The following is a 13,279-nucleotide window of genomic DNA, read 5'->3' as shown; positions in this document are numbered from 1 at the left end:
ATAATGTGTTACGTCGACTAGTCATCTTGACGATCTGTAGGTGACTGGCGGACACAGCGCCAAACTGAGCCATGAGCTCATTGCCGCCGCTGCGTCATACGAGGTTTGTCTTTCATGCACGTCGAGCATGATGTCGTTATCGATCACATCCTAGGCTGCAAAAGCGTACGAGAAACATATCCAGAAGAACGGAAAACCCGCAAACCACGCGAAGGCCGTGGAACTGCTGTGAGTATCCGCAGAATGGTCTGGAGATAATCTGACAAAAACTCTTCGTAGCGCGGGGCTGACGGGTGCCTTTGTTGACCGCATTGCAGAGACCAAGGGAATGGACGCACTCGAAAAGGAAAAAGCCAAGCATGCAGGTGCGATCTCCAAGCCTTGAAGTATACAACGCCCTGGATCATTATTTTTGTAGCACATGAACGAGCTAAAAGCTCCCTCGAGAAACACGGAGAATTTTGAATCAGCCATAGTGGCAGGTTGAATGTATACGACGGACTGGGTAGCACGATGTACAATATAACCTAAATGTATCGCTTAGTGGATCAAATTCCAGAATGTGTAACTTATGGCTTGCAGTATCCTACAATACCTGAGTTAAAACCACGTTGGAACATATTACACTCACCAATTTAGCACTACCGGGTTTGAAACCATTGTCCATCCACGATAGCGGAGGACTTTCAAGTTAACGTTGAACACAGCGACAACTTCAGTGAACTATGAAAGCGGTGTCGCCTATTTTGGCCATTCCAAAATAAGGATCAACAAGTACAAAGAACGCGTAAACACGGTCTTCCTCCATTGATCCTTCGACTTGTCATCGTGGAAGTAGCACCATATTGGTCTAGATACGTTCAAGTCGAGTTACATACAAGGCACCGTGCAAATTATGCCCCGAACTTCTGCTTCTCTTATTCCCTCAGCACCTGGACCGTCGACTCCACTCACAAACTCGTATACTTATCATTCTTCAACACCTACAGCACCGGGACCATATATCCTTGGTGTTGATGAAGCCGGTCGTGGGCCTGTACTTGGCCCGCTTGTTTACGGTGTTGCGTACTGCCCTGTATCTTGGAAGACCGACTTAGAGCAGCTGGGCTTTGCTGGTAAACATCATCTCTCAAGTGCTCAACTACATTCTGACATGAGCCGTATCTTCTACTAGACTCAAAAACACTCACTCCGGAAAAGCGAGCCCAATTGTTAGGTGTACTTAACTCTGAACCCCAGAATCTCGGATGGTCTGTCCGAGTCATCAGGTACACACATCCGAAGTCCTATCTTTTGTGAGACTTCTCATGGTGGCTAGCCCACAAGCTGTATCAGCTGGGATGTTGAGGATCCCGCCAACAAATCTTAACAAGCAATCCCAAGATGCAACCGTATTGCTCATACGCGACGCTCTTCAGCGTGGACTCCAGTTGTCTGAGGTTAACATGCGTGCTGTGTTTTCGAATGAATACTAAACCATCCTCTGCTTAGGTATACGTGGACGCACTTGGAAACACAACTACTTATGAAGCGTATCTTTCCTCACAATTCCCGGGCATCAATTTCACCGTGACAACGAAAGCAGACTCAAAATTCAAGATTGTAGGAGCAGCCAGTGTGGCGGCAAAGGTGACAAGGGATGCATGCGTCGATGGGTGGACCTTCGAAGAACTAATTGAAGAAGACGAAAATACAGCAAGGAACGCTCGGAATGAAAACTGGAACAGAGAATTCGGAAGTGGCTATCCATCAGGTTTGTCATTGAGTTGCAGGAAATTCTGCGTTCTTGCTTGACACAGTTACAGATCCAAAGACTCAAATTTGGGTAAAGAACTCACTCGACCCTACTTTCGGTTTTCCGTCGATAGTCCGGTTTTCGTGGACGACTGTAAAAGTCATACTGGAGAAATCTGCTCACCCTGTAAAATGGTAATGATGTTGTCTTTCACTGTCCAATACCCAACTTCATCTGTCCCTTTTCACAGGATTGACGAGGGACAAGAGTCATTAATGAAGGCATTCGAGGGCGGGAAGGGGAGAGAGAAAGACCGGTGCATTGTCACCAAGGACCTTGGAATTCAGAGTATCGGAATGCTATAAAAGCGCTTTGTATAGCATGACACCACATTACTACATCCCTTCTTCCCAACCTCCCGCGGCCAGTTTTGTTGTTTTTCCGACGACAATAACTGATTCGAATTCTGGAAGCAATGTTCGCTCGGTCACCAGCCAACCTCGCCCGCCCACGAAATGGGGAGGCTGACCATTCCATAAATAATTTAGGTGATGATAAAGCTATGTCAGCCGCTATGCTGCACAAGTGCTTATATGCCAGCAGCAGTAGGTAGTACTGCTCTTATACCCTTTGCAACCCGACCGCCGAGTCGTTCGCGAACAAGTCCGCCACTGTCCTTACTCGTCAGCGCTCGCGAAAATGTCTTCCATTCTGCACACCTTTGCCCTCTTTCTTCGCAAATTCTCGTCATTCGTTATAGGACTGTTCCACTTGTTCTTCGGTCTCTTTACCCGTGGAAGGCAAGCGACTCAGGAATCCAATACACCAGGAACTGAGGGCCGGAGCTTCTTCACTATCGTTCAACTTGTTTCATCCCAGAAGCCGAAAGGGTTGAAGCCTTTCGTGCTGCCAAAGAATGTCGTCTTGCGGCAGCTTGAAGAAGCCAGATGTAAGACTACCCAAGGCCGAGAGATGGCATCGTCGACAAATTTCAGTGACCCGGAGCTTGGTCGTTGTAATGTCGTCAATCTTCGGGGATCTCCACAACTATCTCATCCCCTGTTCGATCGCCCGGAATTACCTATGCCTTCGTTTTCTCCTCTCTCATCCTATGCATTCCCGAAGCATTATTCCGATGAATATGTGTTCCGCAGCTCTTGGCCACCTATCTTGGGCACGCAGCTACAGCCCGGCAAGAACTCGCTTCCCTGCGATGCAGACCTATCAACATCCCTGTCATCTGCTTCCCTCAAAGTATGGACCAGTTCTCCTCAAGGCAAACAATTGCGCTCGCCTACTCATCCGAACTGCTCCTACTCGCCGAGTGCAGGAGAGAATCGGTTCGCTTCTCCATTCGGTGACAGAGGCAGCACATACTTCGCTCCATACTTCAAAGGTGTCCCTTCTGTCGCATCTGCATCTGATCTACTCGACTTCTCGGTCTACACTAGCTCCCCGCGTGTCAACGTGGATTACTCCTCCGCCATTGATGCTTCCGGTGACATCCAGCCGCCGGAGAAACTGAGGTTCAAGAGCTCTACTATGATCTACGACCCCGCTATCCGAGAGGTGTTCACGCTACGTCCTAGCTACGGCACACGTACTCCGGGGAGTGGAGGACGCAACTTCCGGAAACTCGTTTCATCCACACCCTCTTTGTCATCGATCTCATCCGTTTCCGACTGGTCGCCGTCCGGTCTCTTTACAAGTGTGGGTGAACGAACATCTTCCTCTCCTTGCACGACGCACACAAGATCCGTCTCGGCTCTGTGTATCTCCGGTTCTTGCGACCTGCCCGATGCTGAAATTGGCGGGAATCACCCTAGCTCCGTTCCACGGGTCTCTGTCCGCCATGTAGGATTTTCTGCGAAGAAGAGCATCGTTCCAAACACCGTGTCTTGCCCTGACATACCTTATTCTATCGTTCGTGCCACCACTGGTGAGGGTGAAGTTATCATTTCTTAGTACTGTATAGTTGTAGTTGATTGTGACGTGAAGTTTGTATGATCATTTCCCAGACATATCAAGAGTAGCTATATAACATGAGCGGATGTTCGTGAGTACAGTTTGAGTGGACATCAGATATCGTTAGCATAAAAACATCGAGGGTAGGAAAGCTGGTATACAAGAAAGAAAGAGCAGTTTACAACACTAGAACCAGCTTTAACCAGGTGTAGAGATAACTGAACCTTAGAACATTGCATCGAGCTTTTCCGTGTCAAATCCTTTCTGTCGAGGCACGAAGAGACAAGGGAAAGGCAATGGATAGCTGAGGAGGTATTAGGATCAGAAATGCACACAAAGAAGAATCTTACGAAGTAATGCCCGCAGTAAACTTTGGATTTACATTGATTTCGTTGCCTTGCTCGTCTTTGCATTTCTTGATATCAAAAATAGCAAGGATCGAGACCATAGCAGACCAGATGGATGCATCCGCGATATATCGCCCAACGCCTTTATGATGTCACGATCAGAATCATTACCACGATGAGGCAAATAGAGCTCAGCGAGACTGACAAATTCTGCGACCCGCACCAAATGCAACGTTTATGGTGTCATCATTCAGCTTGCCATCAGCGCCAAAGAAACGCTCGGGTTTGAATTCTTCTGGGTTGGGATACTTGGCTTCGTTGTGTGTGATCGCCCTTTGATAATGATCAGCGGGAAAAAACTTCATCAATGGCAAATGCTCACCATGTGTTCGTTATAATTGTAGCCCCTGATGTGTGTCAATCGACAAGCTACAAATTCTCAAATATGTCGCACCTTGCGGAATGAAGTATCCGTTATAGACATCATCATTTGTGGCAGCGTGGGGGATGCCTGTGTCATTCATATTTAGTCCGTTACTCACAACATATAGTCCGTACGATACATACTTAATGGTACAGCGGGATGCCACCGGAGAACTTCGCGGAGAACAGCCTCGACATAGGGCAGTGATGCTCTGTCCTCGAAATTCGGCAGCCTGACCGAACCGACCACAGAGTCGATTTCGGCCTGTGCGCGCGCTTGTACTTCCGGGTTTTGTAGCATCGTCAAGATGAAAATAAACATAGTTGATGAAGTCTGAGAGAAAAACTGTTAGCAATATTTTTGTAAGCGCGATAGCCGCGATATGGCTTACTGTCTCCGAGGCAGCTGAGAGGGAAACAATGGTGTGAGGAATCAGCTTGAGATTATAAAATCGCATCAACATACCCGCGAAGGCAGTCACGGCGCTCTCTTTGATTGCCTTGACATACGTCTCAGACGCATTTTGATCTTCGGCTTTTCTCAGAGAGTCAGCTACCATAGATGGAGATGCCGAGCCTGACGCCTAGTTCATCTCGGATGAGATGGATGACTGGTGGTAAGAGATGCTAGAACCTACCAAATTCTCTTGGACGTACTGAAACGGCGCCTCAATCATCTCCTTGGCATACTTCGTGGATAAGACAGCTGTCCGCTTGAACGAAGCTCCAGGGAACCAGGATGGCACGTGCTGCACTGCATGTCTGTGAGACATCAAGTAGGCACAAAGAGTAAAGAAGCTCACAAAATGGGAATGCGCCAAGGAAAGCAGCAACCTCGGGTTTGATAGAAGACACCGCTAAGTCGACAGCCCTCTCAACAATGGTAATGATGGGGTCGTCCCTTCGGCCAGGTTCGTAACCGTAAACGACGGACATAATAATAGAGACTGAGTGCCTGATCTGCGAAATCAGTATCAAAATAGTACACAGTGTATCAATCCACCTACGTCTGCACATGCGCCCTCCAGTTGACTGGGTCTTCAAGCAAGTTGCTCAACAACTCTCGCCCCTTGCGAAGCTGCATTGGTTGATATGTAAAAGCTGCTTCTGGACGAAATGCTTGGTGAAACAGCCGTCGGTGGAGCCTCCAACGATCATTATACTTGATCATGACAGAATTAAATGACCAGCCAACACTGCCGTGACTCGGTAAATCTGACAATTGCATGCGAGGTTGAAATTGCACGTACAAGTCATTCGTCAGGCACAGGATGCCAGGTCTGTCGGAGTAGTTGTTGGAGCGCCTCTCCAATAGGTCCCTGGCGACTTTCTCAGTATTGATCAAAATGATTTCCTGGTTGAGCAGACGAGAGTACACCAATTCGCCTTGAAATCAATCGCGAGGATTAGTTTTGTGTGTACTGCAGAACCACGTCCAATGCCTCACCGTACGTAGCACCCCAGTGTGTGTATGTGACCCAAGGCTCATCAATCTTGAGACCAAGCACGTTACCCACTATTGGGAGCGGCTTGGGACCTGGAGGAAGGGGAAGGTCTCCCGGGTTTCTCTTTTTATGTGACCACCAGCTAAGTAAGCCATATGCTATCGCAGACATGGCAGCAAGAGCTGGAATACGATAGTCCGATAATGTAGACATGAAGATGGGGACCTGAAAAAAGGTGAGGGCCAGAGAAGAAAGAAAAAGAACTCGCGCTTCATGTGCGCCTTGGTAGTCCGGCTAAGTAGGAAAAGATGTGCATGTTGACACCCCGACTTCGAAACCATACAGTTGGTACATGATTGTGTGTGCAAGATCTGAGTACTTAGTGTGTATTGACGCCATTTCAAATTGCCTCGAGGCCTTCATAGTAATCATATACCCGCATATGGGCCGATATGGATCAATTTTTACATAATCGGTAAGTAAAATATCTCGCACAATAATTCAAGCAGGTAAGTAAATGCAGTGTACTTGTCGACTCAGAGGATACATACGCCTACTGTAATGGAACTAACAATATTTACTGGTACTCGTTATGCAGTATTAGTAGTGCTAGAACTTATTCGGTCCAAAACGCAATCAAGGCATGTAATTGATATCTCCTTATAAATACTAACGAGCATCCCTTTAAGGACTAAAAAATAACAAGATATGCTAACCAAATTGGGAACCACCCACAGATGACTAATGAGGCAGCGCACTCGTAAGTCGCCAACATACAGCCTGAGTTCTCTGTGCTCTGCTCCTCCAGTACTCTCTTATTATTCATCATTCTAATCCACAACGTCAATGGAAGAAAGTATCAGTCTTGAGGAGACGAACAAGATTCGTATCTCTCTCGGTCTCAAGCCTCTCACAGATGATTCTGCACCAGTCGACGACAAAGAGAAGCAAGCAGAAGATAATTATGCAAAACAGCGCGAGCGACAGGCGAAAGAGAAGGAAACAAAGTATTTACATGGTTCGTTTCTGAGTATACGACTTGTTCTGATTGACGTCTCTCTTTTCCAGGCAAATATTTGACCGGATAGCGAAGTGAGTTTCGATTCATTTATACTGGCTCTTCGGCCTCGGCCAACAATTTTTGCTCATCTTTCAATCACAGGGTGAGGAACAGACGAGAACTCCATGCTTCCCTCAAGGGTACAACACTTGGTGATCCCGACGGCGATACAGAAGATACCCTGAAGTGGATCAAAAAAGCCAAGAAGCGCGACAAGGAGCTGGCGCAGAAAAGGCAGCAAGAGCTTGAGAACTTGGACAGAGCCTTTCAGGGTGATGAATATACGGAAAGTGCGTGCAGGCCCTAACATAAAGAATGACTTGCCTGATGGTCTATCCGCAGAGGATTTGGTTGGTCTCAAGGTCAGCCACGACTTTGAAGACCTCGGAGATGGCGATGCCCGTATTCTCACATTGAAAGATAGCCGCATCCTTGACAATGAAGGTGCGTCTGCTGCGAGCCTTACTCTAACGCTGCTGTTCCTAATTCCACCCATCTAGAGGATGAACTTCAGAATGTTGAGATGGCCGAAGAAGAACGCACTCGCAAAAATAATGAACTGAAGATTAAAAGACGGGATTACACCGGTTACGATGATGACGAATTCGGAGATGGCAAGGCTGGAATGAAAAGATCAATTTTGGCGAAATATGACGAGGATATTGAAGGTCCTAGGGAAACTGTACGTATGTCTAACCCATAACGCTCCACCACAATTGATTATTTGCCTATCTTTCAGGATTTCCGTTTGGGCAATTCTGTTACGTCTACTACGATTAGTGGCGTTCAGGCGAAACAAGAACTAGCAGGCGTAAACAAGTCTTTACTGTCGATAGATTACGCCAGTCAGTTTTTATCTTTGCTTTGTCCCTTGCCTTTTGTTGATATATCCGGTTTCTAGAAAATTTGGAAACTCGTGATTACCTGCAAGAAGGAGATATAGGTTTCAAGAAGCCGAAAGTAAGCGATATTCAGGTCTTTTGATTGATGAAACTTGACATTCATGTTTATTAGACCAAAAAGAAACGTTCATCACGTCGCGCCCCCATTGATGGCGATGAGAATATTATGGAGATTGATGTTGATGAGAAACCGATTGTGCCTAGGCCACGTGAGTTAGACGCCAACTTTGTCGATGACGATGAGCTACAAGCTGCACTTGCTCGGTCCCGAAGAGCGAAGATTCACAAACCCAAGAAGTTATCTCCGGAAGAGATTGCTCGTAAAGGTGAGCTAGGCTGATTCCTTCTGAGCGCTTGAGAGTGACTGTTTTTAGTCGCAGAAGAACGTAACCGAGAGCAATCGAGCCAAGCAGATGATACTTTACAGATGGACGACGCAGAGGATGGCGATGCCAATGGTTTGACATTCGACGATACCTCGGAATTCGTTCGGGCTATCTCATACAACACGACTGTAGTGAAGTCAGAGCCTGCAGAGGAATCAGTAGAGCCCACCCTTGCCAAACAGATATCACCCTCTGACCTTCCAGTGGCTGCAGGCGACGAGGCTCTCGACGAAATTGAAGCTGGTGAGGTTGTTAAGGAAGAAGAGTACGAAGATATGATGGAAGTCATCGCTGAAGCGGAGGCGAAAACTGCCGCAGTAAACGACGACGCCGAGGTTGGGACATCAGGGGAAAAGATGTTTGGCTCTGGTATGGCGGCCACTCTTTCACTTCTTCGGCAGCAGGGTGTACTGGCGATGCCATCGGTAGATCAGACCTCGCGAGAGTCTGTTCAGTTACATAGGGATCGATTCCTCGCTGAATATCGTCATCGACAAACCCAACGGGAAACGGATCGCTTACAGTCTCGGAGTGGTAACAAAGACCAAGCGACTCGAGAATATGAGAATCGACTCCGAGAACAGCAAGAGGCTCGCGCACAGCTGGAGCTATTCAAGGACTACAAGCCTGACGTGGAAATTGTCTATTACGACGAGTATGGCCGTGTGCTAACCCCAAAAGAGTCATGGAAAGCATTGTCCCACAAATTCCATGGCAAGGGATCCGGGAAGATGAAGACGGAGAAGAGGCTGAAGAAAATTGCGGAGGAGAAGAAGCAAGCTGCTATGGCAAGTGGTGATACCCCCCTTAGCATGAACCGTGCCTTCCAGATCCGTCAGGAGAAAACTGGCCAAGCTCACTTCGTACTGTCTGTGGGTAACAGAGGGTACGTTCATTCTGCGTCTGTCCCCTTATTGCCTCTATAATTGCAATACGTATAGTGCTGTCCCTCAAGCGTCCGAGTTCTTGGACCCTCAGCCGCTGTCAAAGGGCAAGACCGAAAAGACGAAGAGCAAAAAGAAGGACTCAGGGAAGGCCGGTGCTCCATTGCTTGAATCCACTGGTTTCATGACGCTGCCGGCGCCGCATTTGCAGTCCCACCTCAATTCTCAAAGCCCTGCCCCATCTGGATTTTCATCTGTTATGCCTCCTAGTGGATCGAACTCGCCCCCAGTTATGAAGCCAGGCTTTTCTCGTATATCGTCAGCTGCAGATACGCCGACACAAACAGGTACTCCTGTGCCGTCAGACCGGACGAAGGTGGCCTTTGGCTTTGGAGCGAAGAGGAAAGCAGAGGACTTTATGGATCTACCTCCCTCCAAGAGACGATGAGTTTAATTAATATTTTGGTGTAATTATTTCCTGCTCTCGTTTATCACTTTCGGAATATATGGCATAGGGTGCCCATAATCTCGTGAACTCCTTCGCTCATCATCGTTGAAATTTGTCCTTGTTTGAGTACACGAGGAGCTTGTCTGTGAGCAGCGGAAACTAGTGTTGCCGCAAGTCGACGCGGTGTGATGCGGTGCTAGCGAACTCGAACAAGTAAACGATTCGAGTTGTATCGAGTTACACACCAGTGCAACTAGCGAGTTCGGATGTTGTTCGGGAATTAAGTCCACCAATCAACGGGCTCAGATCTATCTCTTTCTGGTTTAGCAAGTCAAATTTATTGGCGCATAAATAGTTATATTTGGCAGAAACAGAATTATATATTTCTACAGTCATGACTCATCATGGCTACAATATCGTGAACGCTTGATGAGAAGGCTCGCTCGCACGGCACGGAGGAAGCCTGTATGGGTAAGATGTCGAGGGCGACTTTGTATGAGAGTGGATATACTCGTTCCGCATCCTAATCACGATTAGCGCCATGTGTGAAAACAATGAGTGCGAGACTTATGGGCATGTACATGGTAGTACAAAACTCATGTGTAAAAAAGTAGAAATTTTTTGATTTTTTATGGACCGACGAAGTAAGTAGGGCAGACATATTGACAAGGTATAACGGCGAGGTGTAAAGCACTGGAGAAGTGCTCAAGATTGCATGAAATACTCGAGCTACAGTCGGCAAGATTATAGAGACTTACAGTAACATTGATAAGATACCAGGGAAGCTTATGAAGGACCGCATTGGACTAAAATGTTGACTCAGAAATTCACAACTCAACTCGGTCACGTGGTCACTCAACTCGACAATTTGCAACTCAACTCGGTCACGTGATAACTCAACTCAACTCGATCACGTGGTAACTCAACATAACTAAACTCAGCTCAGTCACATTGTGTCAAAACTACCTTCTCGGAGTCGAGTCGATGTTAACTCGATTCCAACTCACACCGGTGGCAACACTACTCGCCATTGCTGCAAAAGCCTTCGGGTGTTTATCGATATATCCTTGTCAGTACGTCATAACATGATCAAGTTACAATAGGTGGTTCCCTTCCGTTCGCATGTGGTTTCCTAGTGTTTCCTATATGATCTCTTGTGAACATGTCAGTCTGTCGCATACCAAATATCCCCTGTATTGTTATCATTATGGCTGACAAGTATTGAAACTACCGTCCAGGGTATTAATTGTATGCACCACAAAATACTATGCGCGATATGAATTAGCTAAGCTCGTCAAGTTGCTCTGGGGTAATGATATCTGTAAGGCCGAAAAAATCGTTATCCTGCTTGGTAGAGGTAGGGGTAGAAGTGCTATTCAATACGTCCTCAGCACCCTCCAAAGCAACTATGATCTGCTGGAGAATGCTTTCAATATCAGAGGAGGCGCACTTCCGGTCATCAACGTGTCCCATGCCCGTGTCAAGCTCGCATTTCGTACTGTTGCTGCTTCCATCAAGGGCAGACAGTATTGTCGCAATAGTACCTCCTGCACTTACAATCCCTGCCGTCTTCCCTAAAATGTTTGAGACGCTAGAGGGGATCGTAAAGCTGCGATCTTTGAATTGGTAGGCTGGTTCACCCAAAGCTCCATTGACATCAACTCCATCAGGAGTTTGGCCCAAGTCCCGCCTAGTGCTATTGCTGCCGTCAAAGGCGTTCACAATCTCATTAACACCTGATCCCAGGCTAATGATACTCCCGATATCTTTGAGCCAGGTCGACGCAGTGCTGCACTCTTCGACGGGAAGGATGGAGTCCACTTGACATTTGACGTTAATATCGCTCAACACAGAGCTACCTTCTTGCAGGAGGGTCTGGAGCGCTGCGGTGATGTCGGAGGTAGTGTCACGTTTGATGTTAATATCGTTCAACACAGAGCTACCTTCTTGTAGGAGCGTCTGGAGCGCTGCAGTGATATCGCGCCTCCCTGCGGAGGGCAATTCGTTTAACGCTGCTGCGATGGGTTGAACGATATTGGAGGTAGTGTCACGTTTGACGTTAATATCGCTCAACACAGAGCTACCTTCTTGTAGGAGAGTCTGGAGCGTGGCAGTGATGTCTGCAGTGATATCGCGCTTCGTTGCGGGGGGCAACTCGTTTAATGCTGCTGCGATGGCTTGAACAATATCGGAGGTAGTGTCACGTTCGGAATCAAGGGACAGACTTTCCCCTGGCAGGATCACTGTCCCTATGCGGGGAGTGGCGAAACCGTTGTGTACAGATGTATCGGCAATCGTACTGTCATCCGTTGATGCTGTATCCTGTCTGGAAGTGATTTGATGAAGACTGCAAATGCATTCAGTGGGACTGCTCAACGATTGTCTGCAAGGAACGTACGAGTATGGGGCAGGCGCTGCAAGACTTGGGACAGTCGTTACAGTATGAGGGTAATACGAGGACCCCATTTTATATACCTATGACGAAAAGCGTCCTGTGACTTCATTTTACATGCGCACGAGTGAAGTGTAACTGCAAACAAAGAGTAAGGTTGACCAAAACACAGCGAACATTAATACATGAACGAACCATGATATGATACACAGCGCGCGATATCATAGAGCCTCATCCCAGACCGGCCAGAATCTGGACATTTGCCATCAGTAATATAGACACATGAAGACTCTGAGTCAACTCACTAACGAGTTAAAGCATTGCAAGTTGAGTTGATGCGATGAGTTGGTAGATTATGTAAGTTGCCACATGGACAAGTTGGAGTTGAGTTGAGTTGAGTTGAGTTGAGTTGCCACGTGAACAAGTTGAGTTGCAGGTGAGTTGAGTTGATATTTGAAGGAGTTGACAGGGTTTTGGCCGAGTTATATTTTGTCCGCCACGGTCCGTCATAGAAGCTTATGGGAAAGTCTTCTCGATATGTCAATCACCAACTCGCAGTGCAACTCGATGTTTACACCGCATGGGGCAGTTGCCACGAGTTGCGTAAATTTCCGAGTCGAGTCGATGCTAACTCGATTCCAACTCACACCGGCGGCAACACTAGCGGAAACATGTGTTCGACCCATTAAACAATTCTTTCAGGACACCTCACGGAACGAATTGATGTTGAGGACATAAGAAGTAGACAAAATGACAATCTAGAATCACTGGGTGCGTGGCATCATTCATGTTCAAGTCCAAGCACTTATTTTTGTTACAGCAGCGGTTGCAAATGTGCTCCATCACACCTATGAGAAAGGTGCTACATTGATGGAGCCAGGACAAGCCAAAGCCAAGTTTCTCTAGCATCTCGTCAGACCATCTTCGGCGTGCGTCTCGTTACTACGTTTGTACCGCTCCGCGCAAGTGCTACAAGTCTGGGTCGTACAACTTACAAAAGAAGCTAGCATTATGGAGCGCCAACAAAAGTATATACAAGTGAATTGTTGAAATTATGGGGTACAAAGGAGCTCGAGTGGAGCGCGCACATGGTGTCAACACGAATTGGTTCTGCGGTATCAAATCACTGCGTTCTTATGATATGTAGATGAAAGTAATGCAGTGTACATATCTTGAGACTCCATGATGCAGCCACCAACTTGAATAGGTGAATCGAGATAAAAACAAATTGTGCTCCCAACAGCTCATGCAGTGCCCATTCTGCATGCTATGATGAGTATAAACAATGCCTA

At 47.1% G+C, this 13,279-nt stretch overlaps 1 protein-coding gene across 1 annotated transcript; it reads right to left on the bottom strand.

Moving 5' to 3' along the window:
* Positions 1-10,876: 10,876 nt before the first annotated feature.
* F5891DRAFT_1203789 (uncharacterized protein) lies at positions 10,877-12,061 on the bottom strand (the record flags this gene model as incomplete). The annotated part of the gene is made up of 2 exons (XM_041368963.1): positions 10,877-11,942; positions 11,994-12,061. The coding sequence occupies 2 exons, from the start codon at positions 12,059-12,061 to the stop codon at positions 10,877-10,879; spliced, it is 1,134 nt and encodes a 377-aa protein (XP_041216143.1).
* Positions 12,062-13,279: the final 1,218 nt, after the last annotated feature.

This window comes from Suillus fuscotomentosus, assembly GCF_016647785.1.
Source record: "Suillus fuscotomentosus strain FC203 chromosome Unknown F5891scaffold_567, whole genome shotgun sequence".
Lineage (NCBI taxonomy): Eukaryota > Fungi > Basidiomycota > Agaricomycetes > Boletales > Suillaceae > Suillus > Suillus fuscotomentosus.
The sequence above is the reverse complement of the archived record's forward strand: the minus strand, read 5'-3'. Positions and strand labels throughout refer to the sequence as shown.